The sequence below is a fragment of the Vulpes vulpes genome, chromosome 2 (assembly GCF_048418805.1).
Source record: "Vulpes vulpes isolate BD-2025 chromosome 2, VulVul3, whole genome shotgun sequence".
NCBI lineage: Eukaryota > Metazoa > Chordata > Mammalia > Carnivora > Canidae > Vulpes > Vulpes vulpes.
This window is the reverse complement of record NC_132781.1, coordinates 147,892,233-147,916,092: the sequence shown is the minus strand read 5'-3', so window position 1 is coordinate 147,916,092 and position 23,860 is coordinate 147,892,233. Positions and strand designations below refer to the sequence as shown.

Below are 23,860 nucleotides of genomic sequence, written 5' to 3'. Positions count from 1 at the left end.
TGGCTAACCAGGTCACTGTTCTCTGAACTCCCCAGGGACCACGGTCCTTGGCAGGATTCTCAGGGCACACACTACTGCTCTCTCAGCCCCTCTTCCACAGAATTTTCTCTGGGCCAGTGGTTCTCAACTGAGGCGATTTGCCTCACAGGGGTCATCAGGGAATATCTGGGAACATTTTTGGTTGTCAAAACTGGGGAGGGGGACATCTAGTTGGGAATGCTGCCGAACACCCTACCATGCACAGGACAGCCCCCTAAGACAAGGAATTATCCAGCTGCAAAGGTCAATAGTGCTGACAGCGGGAAATCCTGCCCTGAGGCAACCAGCAAGTTCCCACATCCGTGTGCTCATACAGAGGCTCAGAGGAGAAACTGACTTGTTCAAGGATGTGTGGCAAGTTCATTCAAAAATATTGACCGAGTACCTCCTTTATGGCACTATTCTAGTGGCAGAACTGAGACTAGGACTAACTCATTTCTTTACTTATCAACAAACATTTACTGTTGGGGCTGCTAAGGGTATACAGTGATGAATTAGACCCAGGCCCTACGTCTTGGAGCTCATGGTCTAGTGAGACACACAGCTACACAGATGTTGACAAAGCAGTGCAACCAGGAAAGCCCAGGACTATGTGAAGAAATCCAGGAAGGCTTCTCAGAGGAGGTGTTTATAAACTAAGATGGGAAGGGAGTAGGAGTTAGTCATCAAAGACTGAAGTTTGTGTAGAGGGTTCTGGGCAAAGGAAGCAGCATGTGTGAAAGTGGAGGAGGGAGAGTACAGCTCATTTAAGGCCTGAAGACGGTTCAGTGTGGCTGAGTATTATGGGGAGACGGGTGGAGAATGAGAGAATGGCAATGCCCAGGTCTTACAGGGTCTTGCCTGTCAGCCCAAGGTGCCTGGAGTGCCTCTCTGAGCTGTGACAAGGATGCAGCAGGTGGCAGCTGAGACAGAGAGAGCTCCTGAGACCATCTGCCCGAGGGGTTTCCTGAGTCAGCAGCTAGGGACGTGCTCCTTGCCTCCCTGGGTTATTCTGCTTCACCTACATGTTGCCCTCACCCTGCTGGGTCCCAGGGTGAAGGTCCCTCCAAGTCTAGGAGTGCACAGAGGCTAGGGGTACCCCAAGAGGACAGCCCCAAGTCCCCCCTACCACCCCCCCGGCAAAATACTGCCCCTTCTGGAAATGAGGACACAGATCCAGATGGAAGAGTACGAGAAGCTGTCCCTTCACTTCTGGGAAATTGGTAGTGATGTTCAGCGGCCTACGGGGAGCGCCATCTCCATCCAGCATTCACACCCTCAGTGATGTCTTCAGCCCCTCTCCATCCCTGCCTGGGAGGCCCAATCATGACATCCTGGGACAGGTCATGCTCCTGCCCTCCCCACTGTCTTTGCCGCTGCAGTTCCCCACGCCAAGGACAGTCTGGAGGCCCCACCAGGCCCCACCCTTCCCCAAGTGGCAAAAGCCTCAGCCTTCAGTGCTTGGTTCAAACATCGGTCCATTCAGTGCTTCCCCTGGCCCCCTGGCCACTCCCCTGCCCCATCCAGAGCCTCCTGCTTCCCCCTCGGGGCTTCCACAGCACTGTGGAAGTCCCTCATCATAGCTTGTCCCGCTGGGCTCTCAGGATCTGTTTGTGCATCTGTTTCTCCTGACCCCTGAAAATCCCCTGAGGGACTTTCAATGTCTATAGATGGAAAGAAGGAATGCAGACATGGGGACAGAGCTCTGGCTGCTGTGTGACTATGGGAAATCAGTGAGTCTTTCTGAGCCTCAGTCTCCCACGCAGCTTTCCTGGGTTGATATGAGGCCAGAGAATGCCTGGTTGGCTTAGTAGGTACGGGCACAGGCTCTGGGGTCTGATGGGTCTGAGTGTAAATCCTGGCTGTACCACTGATAGGCTGTGATCAGGAACAGGACAAGTTCCTAACAGTTCTGTGCCTGTTTCCTCAACCGAAAAAATGAGGATAATGAGTGCCTACTTCTTAGGGAGACATCACCTTTATGTCCTTGTCTCACCTTAAAGGACATGGTGCCTTTGTAGGTTGTATGATTTCAGGTCCCAAGATCTACTCATGCCACTAGAAACCTGTTCAGACCTCTCTCTCTCTGCAAACCTCCTCTTGCCCATCCTCCTCTCAGCTGACGACCCTGCTTCCTATCTCACTGGGAAAGGGGAGGCCATCAGAAGAGAATTCCCTCAAGCTCCCACCCCTGCCCGTTTCTTCTCCCTCCTCTGGGTTCCCAGCAGAGGCAGCTGCAGACACCACTGCTGGCTGTCCCCCCACCCCCACCCCCGGCAACTCTCTCTGCCTTTCACCCTCAGTTTTGCCCTCCTTCCACTGGGCCTTTCCCATCACCTGCAGATAGGCTGTTACTTCTTCCACCTTTAATAGCCTCTGCCACATTCTCTTTCCCTCCCTTAAATAAAACACCTGTCTTAGAAATAGAAAGCACTGTCTCCACTCACTGTCTCCCATCGTTCTTGGATGGCCCCCTCTCTGGCTTACACCCCTGTGACTTGGCCAAAGTTCCTGTCATCAAAGACCTCCATGGTGCTGGAGAACAGTCAGTTCTGGGCCCTTCCACGTGGCTCAGTGGCCATTGCTGCCATCAGCCACTCTCCCTACTTGGTTTCCAGGCCATACCGGGTTTCCCTCCCACTTCTCTAGCTGCTCCTTCCCAGTCCCCTTGGCTGGGTCTCCCTCCTGTCTCTACCTTCTGGGAGTGCCCCAGGGCTCTAAAGTTTAGAGTAGCCCTTTCTTCTCTCGCTTCCTAGGTGATCTGATCCAGACTCATTAAATACTATCCACGTGCTGACTCTGCCAGCCCTGACCCTTGTCCTGTACAGCACTTGTCATTCTGCCTGCCTTCTCGGCACCAGCACTTAGACATTTCATCGGTATTGCAGACCTCATGTGCTTACAGCTCTGTCCTTCTAGGCACCTCGGCTCAAATCATTGTAGCTTCCTTGTCTTCTTTCTCTCACACCTGAGATCCAATTCATTAGCAAATCCTGTTGGCTCTCCCTTCAAAGTTTACCCTAAATCTGATCACTTCTCTCTACCTCCACAGCCAGCACCCTGCTCTAAGCCACCATCGCTCACCTGGAGTATTGTGGTAACCTCCTAACCAGTGTCCCAGTCTCCACCTTTCATCCCCTTCAGTCTGTCCTTAACCCCTCAGCGAGAATGAGCCTTGAGGAACTTAAGCTTATGGCACTGCATGTCCCCCCAGACCGTCCTATGGCTCCCATCTCACTTGGCATGAAATTTAAAGTTCTCACACTGGCCTGTAGGCCCTCAGGTTCTGGTCACTGCAACCTCCCTAACCTCACCTCCACTCTCTTCCACTCTAGCCACACTGGCTTCCTCACCAATCCTTGAACATGCCAGGCTTTCTCCTGCCTCAGGGCCTTTACACTTGCTATCTCTACTGCCAGGAACACTCAGAAATCTGTATGGATCGCTCTCCTTCTTCCTCCAGGCATTTACTTCTATGCTTCCTTCTCAGTGAGGTCTTCTTACTGGGCGCTTTACCTGAAATCTCTATCCTACCTCAACATCCCCTAGCTCCCTTCCTCCTCTTATATCCTTATCTAATGAACTATGAATTTTACTTATTTACTTTCATTTTTTCTCTCCCTATGATGTAAGATCATGAGGACAGGAATTTTGGCCTATTTTGCTCACTGCTATGTCTCTAATATCTAGAATAGTGTGTGGTGTGATATGTGTTGTATGTATAGGATGGATGAGTGAAGTGTCCAAAGTTTCAGTCTCTTCATCTGGAGAATGGACATCCTAATGGGACCTACCTTAGGCTCTGTGAGGATTCACTGAGTTGAGTGATTGTGTGGCTGCCTAGCACAAGCCCTGGAACACAGGAGCTACTAAGCAAGAAACTCGTCTCATCTCTCTACCCTGCCCCATGCTGGGTTTAGAGAAGGCAGCTGGGCTGCGATGGACCCTTCTAGCTCCTGCCCATGATAATGCTTGCCTCTTCCTGGGTGCTCTCAGTAACTGGCAGGAAGGGCCTTACCTGGGTGGATGTCCTGGAACAGGGACTTCCAGATGGTGTACTGCAGGGGGCCTGTGTACTTGGAGGTCGGGAAGTCTTCATAAGTCAAATTGGTCTCATGGATTTTCCCTTTAAGTCTGGAAAGAAAGGAGAGCAGGCTGCATTGGGGGCTAGATTTTGTTTCCAGCACTGGAGGCCTTATAGCCATGTTCAGGGCAGCTGACAAAGGGCAAGGTCATGTACGTAAAGTCTGACAGCCCCAGATTCAAGTGCCTGCTTGTGTCACTTGCTACCTCTCTATAGCCTCAGTTTCTTCACCTTTAAAATGGATACTATGGGGCAGCCCCAGTGGCTCGGCAGTTTAGTGCCACCTTCAGCCCAGGGTGTGATCCTGGAGATGCAGAATTGAGTCCCATGTCAGGCTTGCTGCATGGAGCCTGCTTCTCCCTCTGCCTATGTCTCTGCCTCTCTCTTTCTCTCTCTCTCTCTGTGCCTCTCATGAATAAATAAATAAAATCTTTTTTTAAAAAATGGGTACTATGATAGCACCTGCTTTCTTGCCTTGTAAGGACTACATGGAGTAACGGACATAAAGTGCTCACCACAGTGCTGGGCTCATGGTCAACACCGAATACCTGATGTTAGCTATCAGCACTGATCAACAGACCGATAATAAGGGACACCTGGGTGGCTCAGCGGTTGAGCATCTGCCTTTGACTCAGAGCGTGATCCTGGGTCGGCATCGAGTCCCACATCGAGCTCCCTGCATTGAGCCTGCTTCTCCCTCTGTCTGTGTCTCTGCCTCTCTCTCTCTCTGTGTCTATCATGAATAAATAAATATTCTTTAAAAAAAAAAATAAACTTGTAAAAAAAAAGAAAGACCAATAATGGGTATTAATATTAAAGGTGGTTATGGGACCAGGGAGACCTGCAGTTGAATCCTGGCTCCTCCATATACTAGATGAGGGGCCTTGGCCAAGCGATCCAGCTTCTCTCTGCCTGTTCCTATGTGTGTGAAAGGGTTCGGCAGCTGGAACTATCTCCGAGGGAGTTAACAGGGGAGGCCTGTGTGTGCAGGGGGAGGCAGCTGGCTGGCGGCGGGCACTCACCGCTCGGACAGCGAGGCCACCCCGGCCAGGAAGGTGTGGCGGTCAGTTTCAGCCAGCCGCTCCTGCAGGATCTGGGCGCCCTCCTGCACCTTGCGCAGCTGCTGGCTGTACCGCTGGACCTTCTGCTCGATGTCGGTCAGCGTGCGCGCCGTGTCCGCCTCCAGCTCCTCCAGCATGGCCTTCTGCCGCTCCCGCAGCAGCCGGTGTAGCCGCTCGAACGCCTCACCGATCGTGGTCCGCAAGCCTTTGGTGGAAGACTGTGGGGACAGTCATCAGGGGTTATGCCCGGGGGAGTAGATGGGGTGACCCCTGGGAGAGAGGAGGAAACCGAGAGCCTTGAAGTGGTGAGAAGAAAGACCGGGGAAGGGTAGGCTCTGGCCCAGGAATGGCAACCTGGCAAAGCACGGTGGCATGGCAGGCTGGCGTAGGGGGGGCCGGGCCTGATTCCACATGCCCCTTAGGAAACGAATGAAACGCTCTGGGTGACACACTGCAGCTTGAACTAGAGGAGTGGCAGAGGGACCGTGGCTTGAAAGACATTGGGGTGCAGGCTGGATGCAGGAGAGAAAAGTGTGAGGATGATTCCCAGCTTTCTGGCTTGGGGGTAGGGGGGACGTGGAAGCTGGGGGAGAGGTGGTAGGTGGGGAGAAGATACTGAGTTCACTCTAGGATCCAGTGAGGTTTTTATTTGCAAAAAAAAAAATCACTCATGGGGCTCAAGTGAAGATGACAAGGAGATTGCAGATATCAGAGAGCTTTATAAACTACAAAGTGCCAGGTAGACCTTGGTGGTCATTCGATCTGTCCAGCCACCGTTGTGACCTCCTCGCCAAGAAACCAGAGATGGAGCTTAAAACCATGATCACAGGAGGCAAGACTGGACTTGCCTAGTTCTCTGCTCCGCGGGCACCACCAGGCCCAGGATGGGCCTGTGTGGTGAAGGCCACAGGCTTTGGTACCCAACAGCTCTGGGTCTCTAGCGTTGGCAAGCTCAGTCCCCTGATGTCTCTGACCCTGTCTTCTTTTCTGTGAGGGAGTAACATGACCACATCACAGGGTCCTGGGGAAGATTAATTGGGGGCATGTTCACAAAATGCACGGCATTGTTTGGGGTGCAGAGAAAGAGCCTGATTATTAAAAGGGACCAATTCTAACAGGCACATCCTGGAAGTCTTCATTGAGAGGTGGCCTCTGAGCTGGGGCCCAGTCTGGCAGGAAGTCCACTGGGGTTGCAGGGAGCAGCACGAGTCAGGACAGCACGAGGGTATGGGGGGGTATGGAAGTGTGCCAGGCTGTGGCAGCGTGCGGGACCTGCCTCTGCAATTTTACTTTGTGGGATTCTGGCTGGGAGTTCACGGAGTCAGAGACCCTGCTGTGTTCAGTGCCCAGGGCTCTGTGGGAGGCTTGACAAAGGCTCAATTAGGGCCAGTTCCCTCCTGTCGCGGCGGCAGGAAGAACTGCTGGCAGTGGGCCAGCCTCCCCGCGCATGCCCACCCAGAGCACCAGGCAGACAAAGGGGGCGGAGGAGAGGCTGGGGCTGCACAGCCAGCCTGCCTGTGGCCTCCCCGAGCCCCTCCCTGAACCCTGAGGCTTCCGTGCGGGTCACAGGTGGAGAAGATGAGGCCTGCCTTCCCTGCCCCATCTGCCGCTGCCCCCTCAAAGGACCCTCAAATCCCACATCCCCTCCTTCCAGCTCCTTCTCAACCTTCTATGGCAGTGTTTGGCACACTGGGCAGTCCCTACTGGCTGCAGGTTCTGGTTTGCCTCTCACCTCTGTGGCTGCTCCGTCCCGGCCAGCTCCTTCCCTTCTCATCTACATGTCCTCCTATATATTCCAGCCCTGCTGCATTGAGGATGCTGCTACGTCCTTATCTGTGGCCTAGCATGTCTCCTGAGCACCACATTCGTCTTTCCACCTGCCTCAACCACACATACTCCTGGGATCCCATAGGCCACCCAACTCTCTTGGTCCGCAGGTCAACTCTGTGTCTTTGGCAACCAAACTCACTGCCACAGTGACCCTTCTAATGTGCAAAGCAGATCAAAGCCAATGCTGTTTAGGAACATTTCTTGGCTCCTTGATAAGTAGTAAAACACTAAATCCCTTAGCCTGGCTTCAAAGTCCTCAATCTGATCCCAACTTACCTCTTCAGTGCCGTTCTGTTGCAATTCCACCTGTCTAGGATGGACCCCCGCCCAACAAAATCTTTATTCAACAGGCAAACTCCTACTTATCCTGCAAGAACCAGACTGAAAGCTACCTCCTCTGTGATAACCTCCCTAACTTTTCCAGGCAATTAAATAGTTAAGTGTCTCCAAAGCATTCTGTAAATATTCTTAATACACAGTCTTACATTTTATGTGGCTCCAGCTAGTGAACAAACCCCTGGGGGTAAGAATGACGTCTTTCCCAGGCTTGAATTTCCTGTGCCCATCCCAGGGCCTGGCACAGGGCTGGCAGTCAAAATCTGCTTGAGAGTGAAGGAGGAAGAATCTTGACAAAAATTGCTCTGCAGAGGTGGGTGCAGACTCCATCTTCTTTTTAGGATGGGGGCCTAGTATCTCCAGGACAAAAGAGGAAGGGCAGGAAGAGGGGGGAGAGGCAGGAAGGGGGCAGCTAAAAGTGGAATAACAGAGTGACAGCCATCCCAGGTGCCTCAAGTATGTCCCTGAAAAGTCTTCCCAATCTACCTGTCTTGCTGACCACACAGCCATGGATCTGGCTGAGGACATCCCAGCATATGGCTGGAATATGCACTAGGTTCTGACAAAACTGGATAGTAAGCTCCCAATTAACCACATACTACTAGCTATGGGGCTGTAGGCTGGTTTCTCAACCTCCTTGTACCTCAGTTTCCTTGCCAATAGAGTGGAGATAAGATTCCTACCTCAAAAGGTGTCCCCCTCACACCACACACACACACATACTCATTTGTTCTACAACTATTTATTGTGTGGGAAGCACTGTGCTGGGTTCTGAGGAGTCCTGCTGTCGCAGAGGTGACATTCTGTGGGGTTCAGTGAGACAATGAATGGGAAACACAATTACCAGCACAGAGAAAGGTTCAGCTCAATCGGTGTGCCCCATTTATTCTAGTTTTTTCTAGGGCAGAGCCACCCCCACCCCACCCCCCATCCCTTTTGTGCTGTGGCTGAGAAAGCGGCCCCTACCCAGCCCACCACGGCCCTGGGAATACACTGGGGCTCCGAGGAACCGGGGCCATTTCAGAAGAACACCCTGCCAAGAATGCGTCACTTGGTCAGCCCCGACCAAGGAAAACACTGGGCCCAGGGAGGGAGTTCAGACAGGCCCTCAGGCCGGGCCATTGGAGGGGCAGGCGCTGCAGGAAAGCCGAGTCAGGCACCAGGTGAAATATGACCTCCAAAGCATCCATAGGCATTTCTTGTATAAACACCCCAGTCCAGACAGGAAGCAGGGCTGGGGGAACTGGAGGGGGAGGTGGCCCCACAGGACCCCCCAGAGGTAGACAGATGGACAGGAAAGCAGGGGAGGAAAAGGTCAGTGGAGAAAAACAATGGGGAGTGGAGAGGAGAGAACACTAGAGAAAAAACTAGACTATAATACTCCGCTCTCGTTCACATAGTCTTCCATTTGCTTCTCTTCACCTGAGGGTTCAGAATCACCAGGAAAATGGGGAAACTGAGGCTGTGGAAGGCAAACAGGCTAGATAGAGTCCTTTGTTTCTCATCTATTGCCTGCTGAGGGTCCTGCCTGCAGGCGCTCCAGAATGTTTTCCAAAGAAATGTTTGTCATGACCTCCCTGAGACCCCACACGGGTTGGTGGCCAAGCTGGGGCACAGAACTGGATCTCCAATGGCCTCTCCAGGCCTCAGGGTGACCCCCAGAGGTCCAGAGCATTCCTAAGGCTCTAGTTCAGCTGCTAGTGGCAGCTGCACCCCTGCTAGCTAGTGGGACCAGACTGAAATCATCATAGAGCTTAGAGGCTGGGCCTGGGTCCCCAAGTCTTGGTCCCAGAAAGGGCATCAATCAAAGCTCACCAGTTGGTGAGACATTTGTGTGTGTGTGGGCAGGGACTCAGAGGGAGGCCCTGGGATCCAGAACTTCAGAAGCAGAAGGAGCTTGGCAGAGTCTCCAGTGTACAAATGGGAAAGACGGGGGTTCCAGAAAAGCATACAGTTTACCCAAAGTCACACAGAGAGTTAGTGGCTGGATCAGAATCCAGGGCCTCCCTCTCAGGCCAAGAAAAGGCCTTTCTGTAACGCCTGGGTGGCTCAGTGGTTGAGTGTCTGCCTTTGGCTCAGAGTGTGATCCCCAGGTCCTGGGATCCTGCCCTGCTTCAGGCTCCCTACAGGAAGCCTGCTTCTCCCTCTGCCTGTGTCTCTGCCTCTCTCTGTGTATCTCTCCTGAATAAATAAATAAAATCTTAAAAAGAGAAAGAAAAGAAAAGAAAAGAAAAAGCCTTTCTTTTCAAACCACTGCAGCCAGAGACTACAGGGTTTGGCACTACCTTACAGTAAGTCCATATCCTCACAGTCTAAGTTTAAGAGAGATACCAAGGCCGGGCCACAAATCAACAGGAGGACTTCAAGGGAACAGGCTCAGGGCTGGCTCCTCTGGTGACAGGCGAGTATGTTTAATAAGACCAGAGTTAAGAGAAACTAGGCACATTCTCCCAGCCCTGCAGGACTGGTCCCTGGTCCCACCTCACTCAGAGCAGGACAGGGAAAAGGGTCCTACCGGTAAGGCCAGGCACCAGTCCGAGTCCCTCCCTCAGTCCTAGGAGTGAGTCCGTCTCACTCACTTACCTAAAGAAGATGTGGTCTATGTATACAATGGAATATTCCTCAGCCATTAGAAACGACAAATACCCACTATTTGCTTCGACGTGGAGGGACCTGGAGGGCATTATGCTGAGTGAAATAAGTCCATCGGAAAAGGACAAACATTATATGGTCTCATTCATTTGGGGAATATAAAAATTAGTGAAAGGGAACAAAGGGAAAGGAGAGAAAATGAGTGAAAATATCAGTGTGGGTGACAAAACATGAGAGACTCCTAACTCTGGGAAATGAACAAGGGGTAGTGGAAGGGGAGGTGGGCGGGGGGTTGGGGTGACTGGGTGATGGGCACTGAGGGGGACACTTGGGCGGGATGAGCACTGGGTGTTATGCTATATGTTGGCAAATTGAACTCCAATAAAAAAAAATTTAAAAAAATAAACCATCAGGGTAAGCCCCGCCCCTCGCATAATTGGCACCTTTAAGCCCCGCCCCTCCGAGCAGGCCCCGCCCACCCACAGGCCCCGCCCCGCGCCCAGGCCGCGCTCACCTTGGTCTCGGCCAACTGTCGCTTGAGCAGCTGCAGCGCCTCGGTGTGCTCCCGCTCGCTGTCCTGAAGGGCCTGAAGCTGTTCCTTCAGCTCCCTCTGGGAGGACACAAGGCCGGGATGGGGGCCGGGCCGCCGTGCCCCGCGCACGGTTCAGCCACCCCACGCCCCCAGATACCGAGGCGGCTTTCATGTGGAGTCTGCAACACGCTCCTCTCCAGCCATCCCAGGAGCCCGCGGGTCCCTGTCTGCACCCGCCGCTCCATACATGCCGCCCCAGCCTCCTGTGCGGAGACTCCCGGCTTAGAATCCGCTCGTGGGTACCAAGGTACCCCTGTCCGCCGCCGCGACTAAGCGTCCAGGGGGCTAGGCCTGTTCTCAGTCCTGTGCTCGCGCTGGGTCATTTAATCCCCTCAACAGCACAGAGGAAGGCACTCTTACTACCTCCATTTTCTGATGGAAAAATGGGTACAGAGAGGTCATGAAACTGGCTCAAAAGCTTGCAGCTAAGCAAGTATGGGTAAAATCATATTTGCAATTCAAGCAGTCTGGTTCTGGAGACCCCGATCTTGACGTCAGGTGACCTGTTTTCTACAGTGATGACACCCATAACAAACGGCGACAAAAATCCACTATACAACATAGGGAAACCTTAAAGCCACGATTAGTATTACTGATTTTGCCCTTTGCCTCAGGTTCCAGTAGAGCTTAGCATGACACTGCGAGTAATCTTGTTTTTACTTAAGAATTTGATATGGGCAGCCCCGGTGGAGCAGCAGTTTAGTGTCGCCTGCAGCCTGGGGTGTGATCCTGGGGACCCTGGATCGAGTCCCACATCGGACTCCCTGTATGGAGCCTGCTTCTCCCTCTGCCTGTTCCTCTGCCCTCCCCCCTCTGTGTCTCTATGAATAAATAAAATCTTTAAAAATAAAAAGAATTTGATATGTTCATTGTGGGGCTTTTTGCTTTACTATTGGTTTTTAAAAATTGCATTAAATATTATCCATCTCAATCACTGAGTTTGGGGGATGCCTGCTTCAATGCTGCACCTCACCCTGGTCCCACACCTGTCTTCACCGTCCATCTCCCCTGACTCCCACACAGCCAGGCAGCCTTCTTTCTGTTGCTCCATCACGGGCTTGTCTCAGCCTCATGATTCTGCCCTTGCTGTTTCCTTTGGCCAGTGCACTCCACTCGGATTTTCTCCTGGTGATTCCTTTATGTCATTAACATATCAGCTCAGATGCCACGTCCTCAGGAAGGTCTCCATGTACAGCAGCATGCTCTACACCCTCTGTCCCACATCCTGTTTTGAGGTCTTTCTGGCACCTTCTACTGTCTGAGATGCTCTTACTCGCCTGACAGGTGCTTGTCTCATCCACAGCACTATGACTATCATGAGGGTAGGAGTCTTGTTGGGCTTGCTTGTGTTTAGAACAGTGCTCCACACACAGTAGGGCCTCAACAAATATTTGTCAAATGAATGAATGTGGTGTAGAGGTGGGTACCACCATGACAAGTCCAGCTATCTGCATGTATGGGGCATTTGGCCCACTGTATCGTAACTGGTTCTCCTGTCTGTCCCCAGGGCCTCCCCCTATGAGCCTATGAGTTCAGTGGGGCAGGCCCTTACCATTTCCTGCTCCACAGCCCCTACAGCTATCAATGGCCTGGCAACAAGATGGGGCTCCAGGAAGTTTGCTTTGTGGATGAATGTCCATGGAAACAGCCTCTGAGCAGGACCTGGGTTTCCCCAGTCAGCCTGGGCTGCAAGAGATGCCAGGGAGCTGCCTTACCTGTTCACCCTCACCTCCCTCCTACTCACTCAGCTCATCATAGCAGGGAGGGCCCTTGGAAAACATCTGGCCCAGCTAATTTTACAGAATAGGTAGCAACATGGGAAGATAATTATGATGACATGCTAAGGGAAACATGCAGAAATTATCTTTGCTTATTACTCTTTGGTCATGCAACAAATATTGAGCAACTACTATGTGCCAGACACTGTTGAGGCTCTGGTGACACAGCAGAGAACAAGACAGACAGTCCACATCCATAAGGACCATCCAGTGTGGCAGGGAAGAGACATACTGAGCAAGGAAAAGAACAAAATAACCAGGTGATTTTTGGATTCTGGTCTGTGCTCTAGAGAAAATAAAGCAGTGCAGGAGGGGCCCATGTGTGGCGAGAGTGGTCAGGGAAGGCTTCTTTTCTTTGAGCTGTCACCTGAGATGACACAGTGGCAGGATGGGGAGGAGCCAGCCTTGGAAACAGTTAGAAGGGACACTGGGAGCAGCTCATGCTGTGACAGCAGAGCTCCCACAGAAGGACGGCTGCAACTCTGCGAGCCGCCTCAGGCCACAAGGCAGCTGTAAAGATGGAAGTTACAAGCTGAAACCAGAGGGGTAAGAGGAGGGAGCCTGGGGTCCCTGATGACTGTGGGACCCACAGCCACAGCACACAGTCAGCCACAGCATCACTGCTCAGTGGTGAGCTAGGGCGCTGGCCCTCCAAAAACAAACAAACAAAAAAAACCAAAAAAAACACAAAACCCTGATTTATAGTGTTTGCCAATTTCTGTGGTGTAAATGCTTTCACTAAAGCCAATTTCAAGTGCTCAATGCGAGGTCACTGGACACAGACTGAGAAGACACTGGCATAGTCAGCTCACAGGAACCCGAGGAGGCTGGCTCCACCACTCACTGCCTGGGGGCCTTTCCTATAGGCATGTTGTACGGGAGACAGAAACACACACCATCTAATTGCGGCTGCTTAGCCAGGTGTCTGTTACTAACAGCCAAGAGTCATTCTTAACAGGTTCATGGGCATCTGAGTCATTGGAGCAGACGAATCTCATTCACCTGACAGTACAGAATGAATGCTCCTCAGGCCCTTCCTGATGGCCTGCGTCTGTCCAGCTTGGGACATGGTGAACAGACATGCAGGTATCTGAGGGATGAGCTGAGTGTGACAATCCCCCCTCCCCTCCAATGTCCTCATGGGTCCACATAAGACTCAGCTCCCCAAGCAGCTCCTCCGAGTCTGAGAAAACTGCCCTGGTGGTAGAGTTCCTCACATTGCTGAGGGCACCCAAGAGACTTGGACAAATTTCTCCCTGCTTCCAGGGGCGAGGAATGAGGGGAGCAGACCTGCCTCTTTCTACTGGACCCTGGGAGCAATAGAGCCCTCCTCTGCCCATTCCACAAACATGGGCAGAGGCCTCCTTGGCCCACGTGATGCTGTGTCAGCAACAGACAGAAGGATGAGGGACAAGCCCCAACCTATGATGTCTCAGGAGGGGTGCTAATGAGTTAGTTGGGGTGGGGGGAGACAGGGACACATGCATTAACATGACAGAGAATGCCGGAATAGAGATAGGGGACACCAGGCTTGCTGCTCTTCCCATGTCGCCATCTCAGTGAAGGCCACCCCACCCCTACTGCCATCCATACAAGAAATCTGGGAGTCATCCTTGACACTGCCCATCCACCAATGCAATCAGTCATCAGGTTTGTCTTGGCAGCTATTGTCTCCTGTCCTCACCTTCCCCTGGTTCGGTTTTCACCTCTGCTTTTCTGAGCTGTGACCCTAGGCTTCCTTCCGCCCTTGTACTCTTCAAGTGCCCCCACAGAGCAGCTGGAATGACTGTTCCACCAGACACATCTGTGCGTTCTTCTTCCCCATTCCCCATGGCAGGAGTTCCATGGCATCTGGAAAGGTGAGCATGAAGCCCGAGCATGGCATTCAGGCTTCACCACTGGCCCCAAACTTCTGCTCCAGCCTGGTCTCTTGGTCCAGACCTGCACTGTCCAAGACAGCAGCCATTAGCCATGTGCGGCTACTAAAGTTAAAATGATTTGGAATTAAATAAAACTGAAACTCAGTTCCTCAGTGGCACTGAAGTGTTGGTTTCACATTTCAAGTGCACGTGAGCCACATGTGACTGGTGGCTCCTGTCTCACACAGTACAGATGTGGAACACCAGGAATCGTCTGGTTAAACCCTCCAGATTTCTGTAACAGGAAACTGAGGTCTACGAGAAGGGACTGACTGGCCTGTGGCCACACAGCTTGACAGAAGAGAACCAACCAGAAAATGGACCACCAGCAGAAGTGAGACAGGAAACAGGAAGCTCTAAGTTGTAGAGGGAGCTCAGAAGGGCAGTGGTAACGTTCAGCTTCACAGGTGCAGGTCACGTAATTCTCACAACAGCCTCATAAGGTGAGTGCCTTTGTCACCTCCATCTCACAGAGGGGGAAACAGAGGCTCACAGAGGTCAGACAGCTTCCCTGAGGTCACACACACTTTCCAAATCTGTAAAGTGCAGCTAATACCAGTGTTGGCTCTGTGGTTGTAAGGATCAGACAACTTAATTCATGACCTGACGTGATGCACAGGGTATACTCAGTCACTCTTAGGGTGCTGTCATTGTCATCATAATCATCCCAATTTCCTATGAAATAGGGAGTCAGAACCAGCAGAGCTGCCAGGAGAGAGTGTATTTCTGATGGAAGGCCCGGGGAAGATGGATGGACAGGCAGCGTTCCTTCACGTCTCCTGGGTGGGGCCTGAGCATCCTGGGTGGAGAGACTAGTTGAGCAGGGGCACACCTGGTGTGTGCAGGAAGTGGGGGGCAGCTGGGGATGACAGGAACCCGCTATGGATGAGCGGGTGGAGTCACAAGCTGGGAAGGCTGGGGTGGAGGGGGAGGAGGCCTTGAAGGTCAGCTTGGGGGAGCTGGGCTCTGCAGGTCCCATCAGAGCAGGATGTCAGGAGGAGGAGGGTCAGGAGGGACCAACCATAGAGGGCAGAACCACAGCTCTGTACCCCTTCCTTTGGAGTGGGAACAGAGTCAGGGCTGGCGCAGACCTGAGTAGACAATTATGCAAATGTCAGCTGGGAGCCTCTGGGGCTCCCAGAGGTTTGGAGAGGCCAGGACTGGGGCAGCAGCTGAGGGGAGGACAGAGAGCCAGGGCTCATATGCTCCCAATGCCAGACCTCCCCTCCTGTGGGGCCACCCTCTCCCAGCCTAGAAAACAAAGTTGCTGCAGGAAGCCATTGCCTGAAGACTTCAGGGACCGCTTCTCACCCCTGTCACCAAGCAGGGCTGCCCGGAGGGGACAGCATGAACTCTGGCATCAGGGAAACCTGGGTTTGAATCCGGCTGTGTGACCCTGAGCAGATCACCTCTTCCCCTCTCAGGGCCCACCTCTGGGAGCCTTATCTGTAAAATGGGGATCAGAACCACCCATGGGGTCATGGTGGGACCCCACAAAAGGGCCAGCGTGCTGCCAGCATGCGCAGGTGCCTGAGCCCCCTCCCCTTCTTGCACTCTGGCACTGCTCTCCCTCCTGCTCTAACCTAAGGACGCCAGATACCTTAACATGGCAAACTGAACTTGCCCCCAGCTTTTTCCTCTCCTCATCCCTCTTCCATGCCCAGAACCCCTGATGCTCCTACTCCCCCAACAGGCCTGAACTCCTGCATGTCCTCTCTCTCTCTGAGCCTCACCCCTCCGGGACCACCTGCAGCCTCTCGCAAGGCCTCCTGGCTGTTCCCCTCTTGCCCCCCCAGGCTCTCCCAGCCCTCCAACTGCCCACTGCCCATCACATAGATCTGACTGGGCCCCGCTTGTCAGCTCAAACCTGTTCCTGGCTCCCCAGCATCTCTGGGAACAAATCCAAGCTCCCCAGGGTGGGGGTGGGAGACTGTTCAAGGCCCTTTCAGAGTCGGTGCAACATCTCTTTCCCATTCCTGCCTGGCCCCAGGCACCCTCCCCTCTGACCACAACTAACCGCCAGCTCATCTCTATGCCTGTCCCTGGTCTGACCACCTGAGTGAGTTCCAGTTCCAGCAACACTTACTGGTTCCAGGGCAGCAGGCACAATTTCTGAGCCTCAGTTTCCTCATTGGTAAATGAGGACCCACCTCACAGGTTGGCCGTGAGGATTCAGTGAGAGCGCCAGCCAAAGCACTGGACCTGCCCCTGCACTCTGCACCCAGGTGATGGGGGCTGTGGATCACATTTATTTCCTGTGTCCACGATGTCGTCTCTCTGATCTCAGCTCAACTGTTAGTCCCACGGAGGACTGGACAACTCCCAGTTACAGCCACAGGAGCCTGGTACATGACCTCGCAGCTTATGGCCCCTCCCCCCAAACCACAAAGCAGAGCCAGGGCTCCTTCAGCTCTCTCCTGGGCCTGGCACACAGCCTGGCCCTCAGCTGCCACAGCAGCATTGCTGAGTGAAGAAATTATTGACTGAATCCCTAAGTTCAAGATGGAACCCACCTTCAAATCCTCTATACCCACCCCGGTGTCCAAGCAGAGCTCAAGGTGCAGAAAGTAAATGATGCTGTGTCGTGGTCTCTGAGGCCCCCTCTGCCTTCAGATGTTCCCTAGGCAGTTAGGATGTTGGTGAGGAAGGTGAGTTCTGAGCCAGACAGACTGGAGTCTGAGTGCCTGGCTCTGGCTCCCACTGGCATCCTCCCACACCCATTCCATCTGGGCAAGTTACGGAACCTCTCAGCCTCAATGTCTTCATCTGTCAAATGGTGCTGGTGCTGGTCCCACACAAGGAATTGGGAAGGAAGAAGGATTTAATGCCCATCACAGCACCTAGCACACAACCAGTGCCCAATAAACTTTGGCTAGTGTTTTCCTTAGAGTTGTTTTTATTTCTGTTGTCATCGCCTACCAGATCCTTTGCTTTCTATGAAATAAACATCCCGAGGCCACCCAGGTTCAAGTCTCTATGCTGTGGCCTATGCTTAGCCAAATGTCCTAGATGAACATTCCTGGCGGCCCACAGACACCTGTGAGGACAGAAGTCGAGATGCCAACAGGCAGCCCTGAGTTTGACTCACGGCCAGCCTCGCCTCCATGGAGGCTGCTGTTTGCACATAAATCGTGTCCTCTGCTGGGAAAAGTAACAGCAGAGTCTGCTTCCCTGGAACACAAACAACCTGGCTGCCTCCCTGTCCATGGCACCAAATAAAGTGGCTTCACATCTGTTATCTGTTTGGATAGGCAGCAACTCTTTCTCTCTCTCTTTTTTACACATCAAGTGGCCAGTCTTGTTCTTACTTCTATTTCCCACATCAGGAAAGGGTGAGAGAAGGCAGTGCCCTCTACTCAGCTGAAAGAAGCTGGAGTCAGGATTTGAACCTGGTCCCCTAACCCTGCTCTTTCCCTATGTGGCTGTCACTACGCCCAGCTCATCAGGGGTCCCATCCGAAGCAGATCCAGCACCATCTCCCCTGGTAGGACAGAGGCCTTGGGAGAGACTCCAATGGTCACATGACACCTGGAGGGGGTGGCTGGGACTGAATGATCCCTTCTCTGGAAGCATGGAAGCTGAGGTCTCAGGCCAGAGAGCCGGATGCATGCCTGACCGAGATGATATCCACCACCTGCCCTTGGTGCATCAGCTAGCAGACAGTGTCCTTAGCCTGACTCTGTGCTGAGTTCTTGAAATACAAAGACAGGCAGGAAAGGGTGGGCAGGGGCAGGGGACAGGACCACTACCTGGCCCTCAGAGGCAGCCAGGAGGCCGTGAGTGGCCCAGTCAGACTGGCTTCTCATCCTGTCTCTGCCATTTCCCAGCTGGGTGACCGAACTCGGCACTCAATTCCTCTGAGCCTGTTTCTTTATCTGGAAGAGGAGCAAATGACAGGACCCACTTGACAGGGTTTTATGAAGATTAAATGAGGCAATACAAGAAAAGTGCTTAGTCTAGTCCCAGGCAATGGGCCAGGGCCCAATAGGTATTGGCTGAGAAGCCCTAAACCCTTCTGAGATGGGGTCCCTTCTTCCCTTTGGCTCTGTGGTCCGTGGCTCAGCAGTAGAAAAAAAAAGGTAGGGTGGGGGAAAGCATGAACACACACACATACACACGCACGCACAAACATGCACACACATACTCACATGCTCTTCACACAATAAAAATTCTGAAGAATCACAAAGCAATTCTAACCATGTTTTCCTATGGGGTGAGATTATGGCAGAGACTTTAACTTTCAGGTTATATAGCTCTGTTGATATTTAATTTTACAATCAGAAACAATAAAGAGACTTAAAAATTGTTGTGTGCTACTCAGTGCCAGGCACAGTATCAGGCACTTTTGATACAGCATCTCTAACCCTTAGAACGTCCTTCTCAAGGAGGTCATATTATTCCCACGTTGTAGATGAGCAGGTTGAGGCTGAGAGAAGTAAAGCGACCTGATCAAGGACACAAAGCTCATCAGTGATGATGCCAGGATCTGACCCCAGTATCGGAATCAAGTTCAAAGCAATTCTGCTTGGCAGGTCAGGGAAAGCTTCAAGGAGGAGGTAATCTTTGAGCAGAGCCTGGAAAGCTGATTAGGGCTTCTCTAGGGCAAGGTTCTCAACCAGGGGTGATTTTGATCCCAGCAGACATTTGATGAATCCTGGAGACGTTTTTGGCTGTCACAGCTTGGTGGAGTTGGAGGGGTGGGAGAGTGGGAAGCCTACTGGCTAGTGCTAGTGGTTAGAGGCCAGGGATACCCTTAAACATTCTATAATGCACAAGATTGCCTTACACACAAAAGACTTATCTGGCCCCCAATGTCAGAACTGCATGGTATGATAACACACTAGACTGTCATTTACTGAGTGCATTACTAAATTCTTGCAAATGTCATCTTGTTTAATCCATCTCCATTGCTGTCAATGAGGGACTTGAAGCTCAGAGATGGTAAGTTTTCTAAGGCCACACTGCCAGAAAATGGTAGCACTGGGATTGAAGCTGCCCAGTACAAAGCCAGAATTCTTAACCTTTCTGCTCTGCTACCTCCAAGATTTATAATAAATGTAAAATCTCCAACCACTAGGTGGGATATGAGGAGACTCCAGCTGAGCTCAGACGTGGCCTCCTCTGGCTTCAGGCCTTGGGCAAGGCCTCCCTCCTCTGCCATTTCTGCATCTGTCAACTGAGGGTGGCACCAAAAGATCTCCAAGGCCCTGCCAGCTCTGAGTTTGTTATTCTCCAGGAGAGGGGCCCAAGCCCAGGCTCCAGGAGCCCTGGGGACAGAAGCACCGCTGGGAGGGGAGGGGGTATGTCGGGCAGACTCAGCCTCATTCCCAGTGCACAAATAGCTAATGAGCCCTGCTCTGTTGATTATGTTACCCCACAAGGAGAGAGAGGCAGGTGGGGTGGGGAGTGGCTTGAACCTCATCCAGGAGCTTACCTCTCCCATGGGGAAGGCATGTCTCTCTGCCACCTTCTTGCCACACCCAAAGAAGGCACCAAAGCAAGGCCTCCTTCTCAGGCAAGAGAGACAGGTCTGGGCATTTGCCCAGCTGGGCACGTGAGTTCTTACAGGTAGAAGGAGAAGGGATGGGAGTGCATGCTGACCCAGCCCCTACCATGTGCCAAGCATCTCAAACAGCAAGTTCACCTCAGGTCAGCCTCCTGAAGTCCTGGTAGGAAGGAATCCAGTTTACAGACCAGAGACTCAAGACTTATGTGAAGGGACTTTCCGAGTCACACAGACAGTGCTGAAAGAAGGTTTGGAACCCAAGACTGTCTGACCACAGGACAGTACAGTAGAAGTTAGGTAAGTGGCAGTCTTGTTCTCTTCACCGAGGAGTAAAAGTGTTTCAGTAACATTTGGAGAAAATACATATTTAACTTCTCCTGCATTTCCCAGGACACAGAATGGATTGTAAAAAAAACAAAACACAATCGCTCTGATGTCCTGGTTTGCAGACAGGGGAACCCAGGCTCAGTAGGCAGAGGCCTCTCTAGCTGGAAAGTCAGACAGGGAGAGGAGGGGCTAAGTGGCAGAGGAGGGATCTGGCTGGGGCAGGTGGAGCTTTCTAGTCTGGCTCTTTGTGGTAGTGTGGCTTTGGGGGACTCATATCACCTCTCTGGACCTTAGTCTCCACACCTATGTTGGGAAGAGGCTGGACAGATGGTTTCAGGGTCTCTTCAAGCCCTCACAACCTACACTCAGCCATGTCAGAGGTTCTCTCCTTCCTGTTTATGTGACTTCACAGATGAAGAGATGGGGATACCAGGACCCAGGACCAAAGGCTCTGGGGACAGAGGGCCAATGCCAGCCTGTGCGAGCTCCCAGAGCCCCTAACTCTTGCTCTCCAGCCTCAGAGCCAGAAAGGGAGGGAGTCAGTCACAGTTTGGTGATCATCCCTCCCTCCAGGGAGGGAGAGATGATGAACACAGGGCCATTTCTCATCTGCTAAGTGCAGGTTGATTCGCAGAGACTCATGTACAAGGTGGGGAGGGTGGCGGGGAAACACCTCCTACAACATAGGGAAAAGTAGTAATTCAGATGCTTAAGCATCTCAAGAGCCAGGGAACTTACTACCTGCCAAGTTAGGCCACTGCATATTCAAAAAATGTCTGAGTGAAAAATCTTCTGCTTCCAAAGGCTTCCACAGTCTGGGCCAGCTCAGGCCAGAATTGATCATTCATTATTCAGACTTTACTGATGAGGATGGATGCGCCAGGCTTTGGGGCCATAGATATGATGAATTAGAGACTGTCCCTGCTCTTTGGGAACTGTGTGCTAGACTGGTATCCCAAGACCAAAGACACAGGACCGGTGGATGGAAATAGTTTAGGTTGAGGAGAAGATTCTAGACTTCCAGGTTGAAATAAGCTTGGGTGCCATTTTAGTAACCACATTAGGTGGATTGCTTTGCTACAAGATTTCTCCAAACCTTTAATATGCAAAATGTACATGGAGAGTCCTCCAAGGGGAGTATAGAGAATACACTATATTTCCCCAATATAGCTGATCTGGGAACACTACTTTTAAAAACAGCATACTTATTAACAGAGGATATTTGGGGAAATGCAGCTCTAATGCCCTCCCTTCCTTCCTTCCTTCCTTCCTTCTTCCTTCCTTCCTTCTTCCTTCTTCCTTCCTTCCTTCTTCCTTCCTTCCTTTCTTCTTTCTTTCTTTCTTTCTTTCTTTCTTTCTTTCTTTCTTTCTTTCTTCTTTCTTCTTTCTCTTTTTTTGCCAGGGGAGCTTGGGGAAGCCTTATACTGAGAGGACATTTGAGCTGGGCTTTGAGACTTGAATAGGAGTTGGTCAGTGAAGATGGAAAGGTTTAAGGGAGATCAATTATAGTGCCAGGCTGACTATGCTCAGGTTACCCTGCATATACTGTTTCATTTAGTCTTCAAAGGTCTTGATGTGAGTGACAGAGCCAAAGAGGTCATCAAAATCCTCTGGAGACTCCTAGAGATCCACCCCCTCCCTTTCTTGAATCACCTCATTGCAGGGCCTTATTCTCCTAATCTTGAGTCTTAAGTCCTGTTCCCACTGTCAACCTGGCCTCTACTCTGGTTTAGACTCTAAATAGGTTTTACAGTACCAGGACTAGATCCCAGTTTTAACCCTTCACACACCCTGACCTAGCCCTTGGCCCAATAACCTACCCTCTCAGCAGTTTGGGTGGCCGTAACTTAGACTCTCTTAGATCTAGCCCTGACCTGCCCAGTGCAGTCTAGCCCTGGTGCTGCCCCCTAGGTCCTCATGCACACCTGATTGAGTGCTGCCCCGTGGTGTCCCAAGCCTGCCCCTCAGGTACTCCCAACAGTCCTGGACCTATTCCCGGATGGCGGCCCCGCTCCCTGTCCAGCCCCATAGTGCTCCTATTCCCATCTGTGTCTTTGTCCCCACTCTGTCCCATTCATTTGTGGGTCCTGTCTTCAGGTCCGGCCCCCTGATCCCAGACAGTAGTCCTGCCCTTGCCCAGCTCTAATTCGTCCTGGTCCCCAACTCTGCCCCAAGCCTCTGATCTCACTGGTCCCCCCACGCCACGGGTGACCCCTCCCCAACCAAGGACCCACCCCCACTTCTGGTTTGTCTCAGACCCGGGCGGGGACAGGCGGCCCGAGGCCCCGCCCCCAGCACCCCGCCCTCTCTCCGCGGCCCCGCCCGCCCCCGTCCCACACTAATTCTGATAGGGCCCTGACTGCGCCGGCGGCCCCGCCCCGAGACAGTTCCGACGCGGCCCCGCCCCGGCCCCGCCCCGGCCCCGCCCCGGCCCCGCCCCGGCCCCGCCCCGCCCCCTGGCCGGCCGGGCCGCGCACCTGCAACTCCTCGAAGGCATCGTCGATGCCGGTGACCTGGTGCTGCTCGTGCAGCGCGGGCTCGTCGCAGAAGAAGCAGAGCAGCGCGCGGTCCGTGAGGCAGAAGAGCTTGACCTTGTCGTGCGCCTGGCAGGGTCGCGCGGCGCGGCGCGCGCTGAGGATGGCGTCCAGCGGGAAGGCGCTGTAGCGCTCCACGATGTTGGCCAGCTTGAGGCTGGGCGCGAGCGCGGGCTCGGCGAACGTGCGCCGGCACTCGGGGCAGTCGCGGGCGCCCTGCGCCTCCTGCCTCACCCAGTGCTCGGTGATGCAGCGGCGGCAGAAGTAGTGCTCACAGCCCAGGCTCACCGGGTCCTGGTAGATGCTCAGACAGATGGAGCAGAGCAGCTCGTCCTTGAGGCTGCACGCCATGGCGCTGGGGGCGGCGGAGGGGGGCCCTGGGATGCAGGGGGGCGGCTGGGCGAGCGCGGCGCTGCCGGGGGCCGCACCGAGGGATGGGTGCGGGAAGCAGGCGAGGAGAGGCAGGAGTAGGAGCTGCAGAAGGAAGGGGGGCTGTCCGGGAGGGAAGGGGGGTACGCGAGGAAGAGGTGCAGGATAGGTGGAGACTAGCCGGGATGCGAGCCCAGGAAGGTGGTCTCGAGGTAGTGGGTGACTCGGAGCGATGGGTGCTGGAGGGAGGGCGCCGTGGGTGTCTGAGGGAAGGGGCTCCTGGCAAGGAGGTTCTAGAGGAAGGGACAGCCTGAAGGGGTGGGTTTTGGGATAAGAGGATCCAGGAGGGGGGCGGACGCCTTAGGGGGACTGAAATCCCGGGATGGGTGCAGTGGGGGGAGGGGGAGAAGCAGAGGATGGGGAATTCTGGGGAAGGGGGAAGCCAGGCGGAGCTGCGCCGCGGCTGTGCGTGGCAGAGGAGAGGAGGGGTGCGAGCGCGCTCAGCTGCCCGATCCCAGCCCCAAGACCCCGCCCGGCGCGGCCCCTTACCCCTGCCGGCTCAGCGGCCACTGCTCCGGTCCGAGCGCAGCCTCTCAACCCGGAACCAGCCGAGCGCGAGCTCCCGGCGGCAGTGACTCCCTCCCCGCCCCCGCGGGCCTGGCCCAGGCGACTCCGCCCCTACGGCGGGCGGGGGAGAGGAGAGGCGGGGCCAGGCCTCCAGCCTGCGGACCCCCTCTCCGCCCCCACCGCCCCCCCTACTCCCTGGGGACCGAAACCCAGCTGTTCTTTCAGGATCTGCACACGGAACAACATGCACGTCTCGTTTAGGGTCCCTGCGGCGGGTGAGGACAGCTAATTTAAGAGGATAACGAGTAAACAAGGAGCATCTTTCGAGATCATCCACTTGAAGAATT

General features: G+C 53.4%; 1 protein-coding gene across 2 annotated transcripts in view; it reads right to left on the bottom strand.

Moving 5' to 3' along the window:
- TRIM62 (tripartite motif containing 62) overlaps positions 1-23,614 on the bottom strand; it is a 31,076-nt gene extending 7,462 nt beyond the window's left edge. The window contains exons 1-5 of one of the 2 annotated variants that reach the window (XM_072750328.1): positions 23,496-23,614; positions 22,521-23,051; positions 10,436-10,531; positions 5,125-5,381; positions 4,037-4,152 (exon numbers count right to left, since the gene is read on the bottom strand). In XM_072750328.1, the coding sequence (XP_072606429.1) occupies positions 4,037-4,152; positions 5,125-5,381; positions 10,436-10,531; positions 22,521-22,928 (877 nt within the window). In that variant the 5' untranslated portion in view covers positions 22,929-23,051; positions 23,496-23,614. The remainder of the gene's footprint in view (positions 1-4,036; positions 4,153-5,124; positions 5,382-10,435; positions 10,532-22,520; positions 23,052-23,495) is intronic. The other variant, XM_072750330.1, reaches the window with a different exon arrangement.
- Between the last annotated feature and the right edge of the window lie 246 nt (positions 23,615-23,860).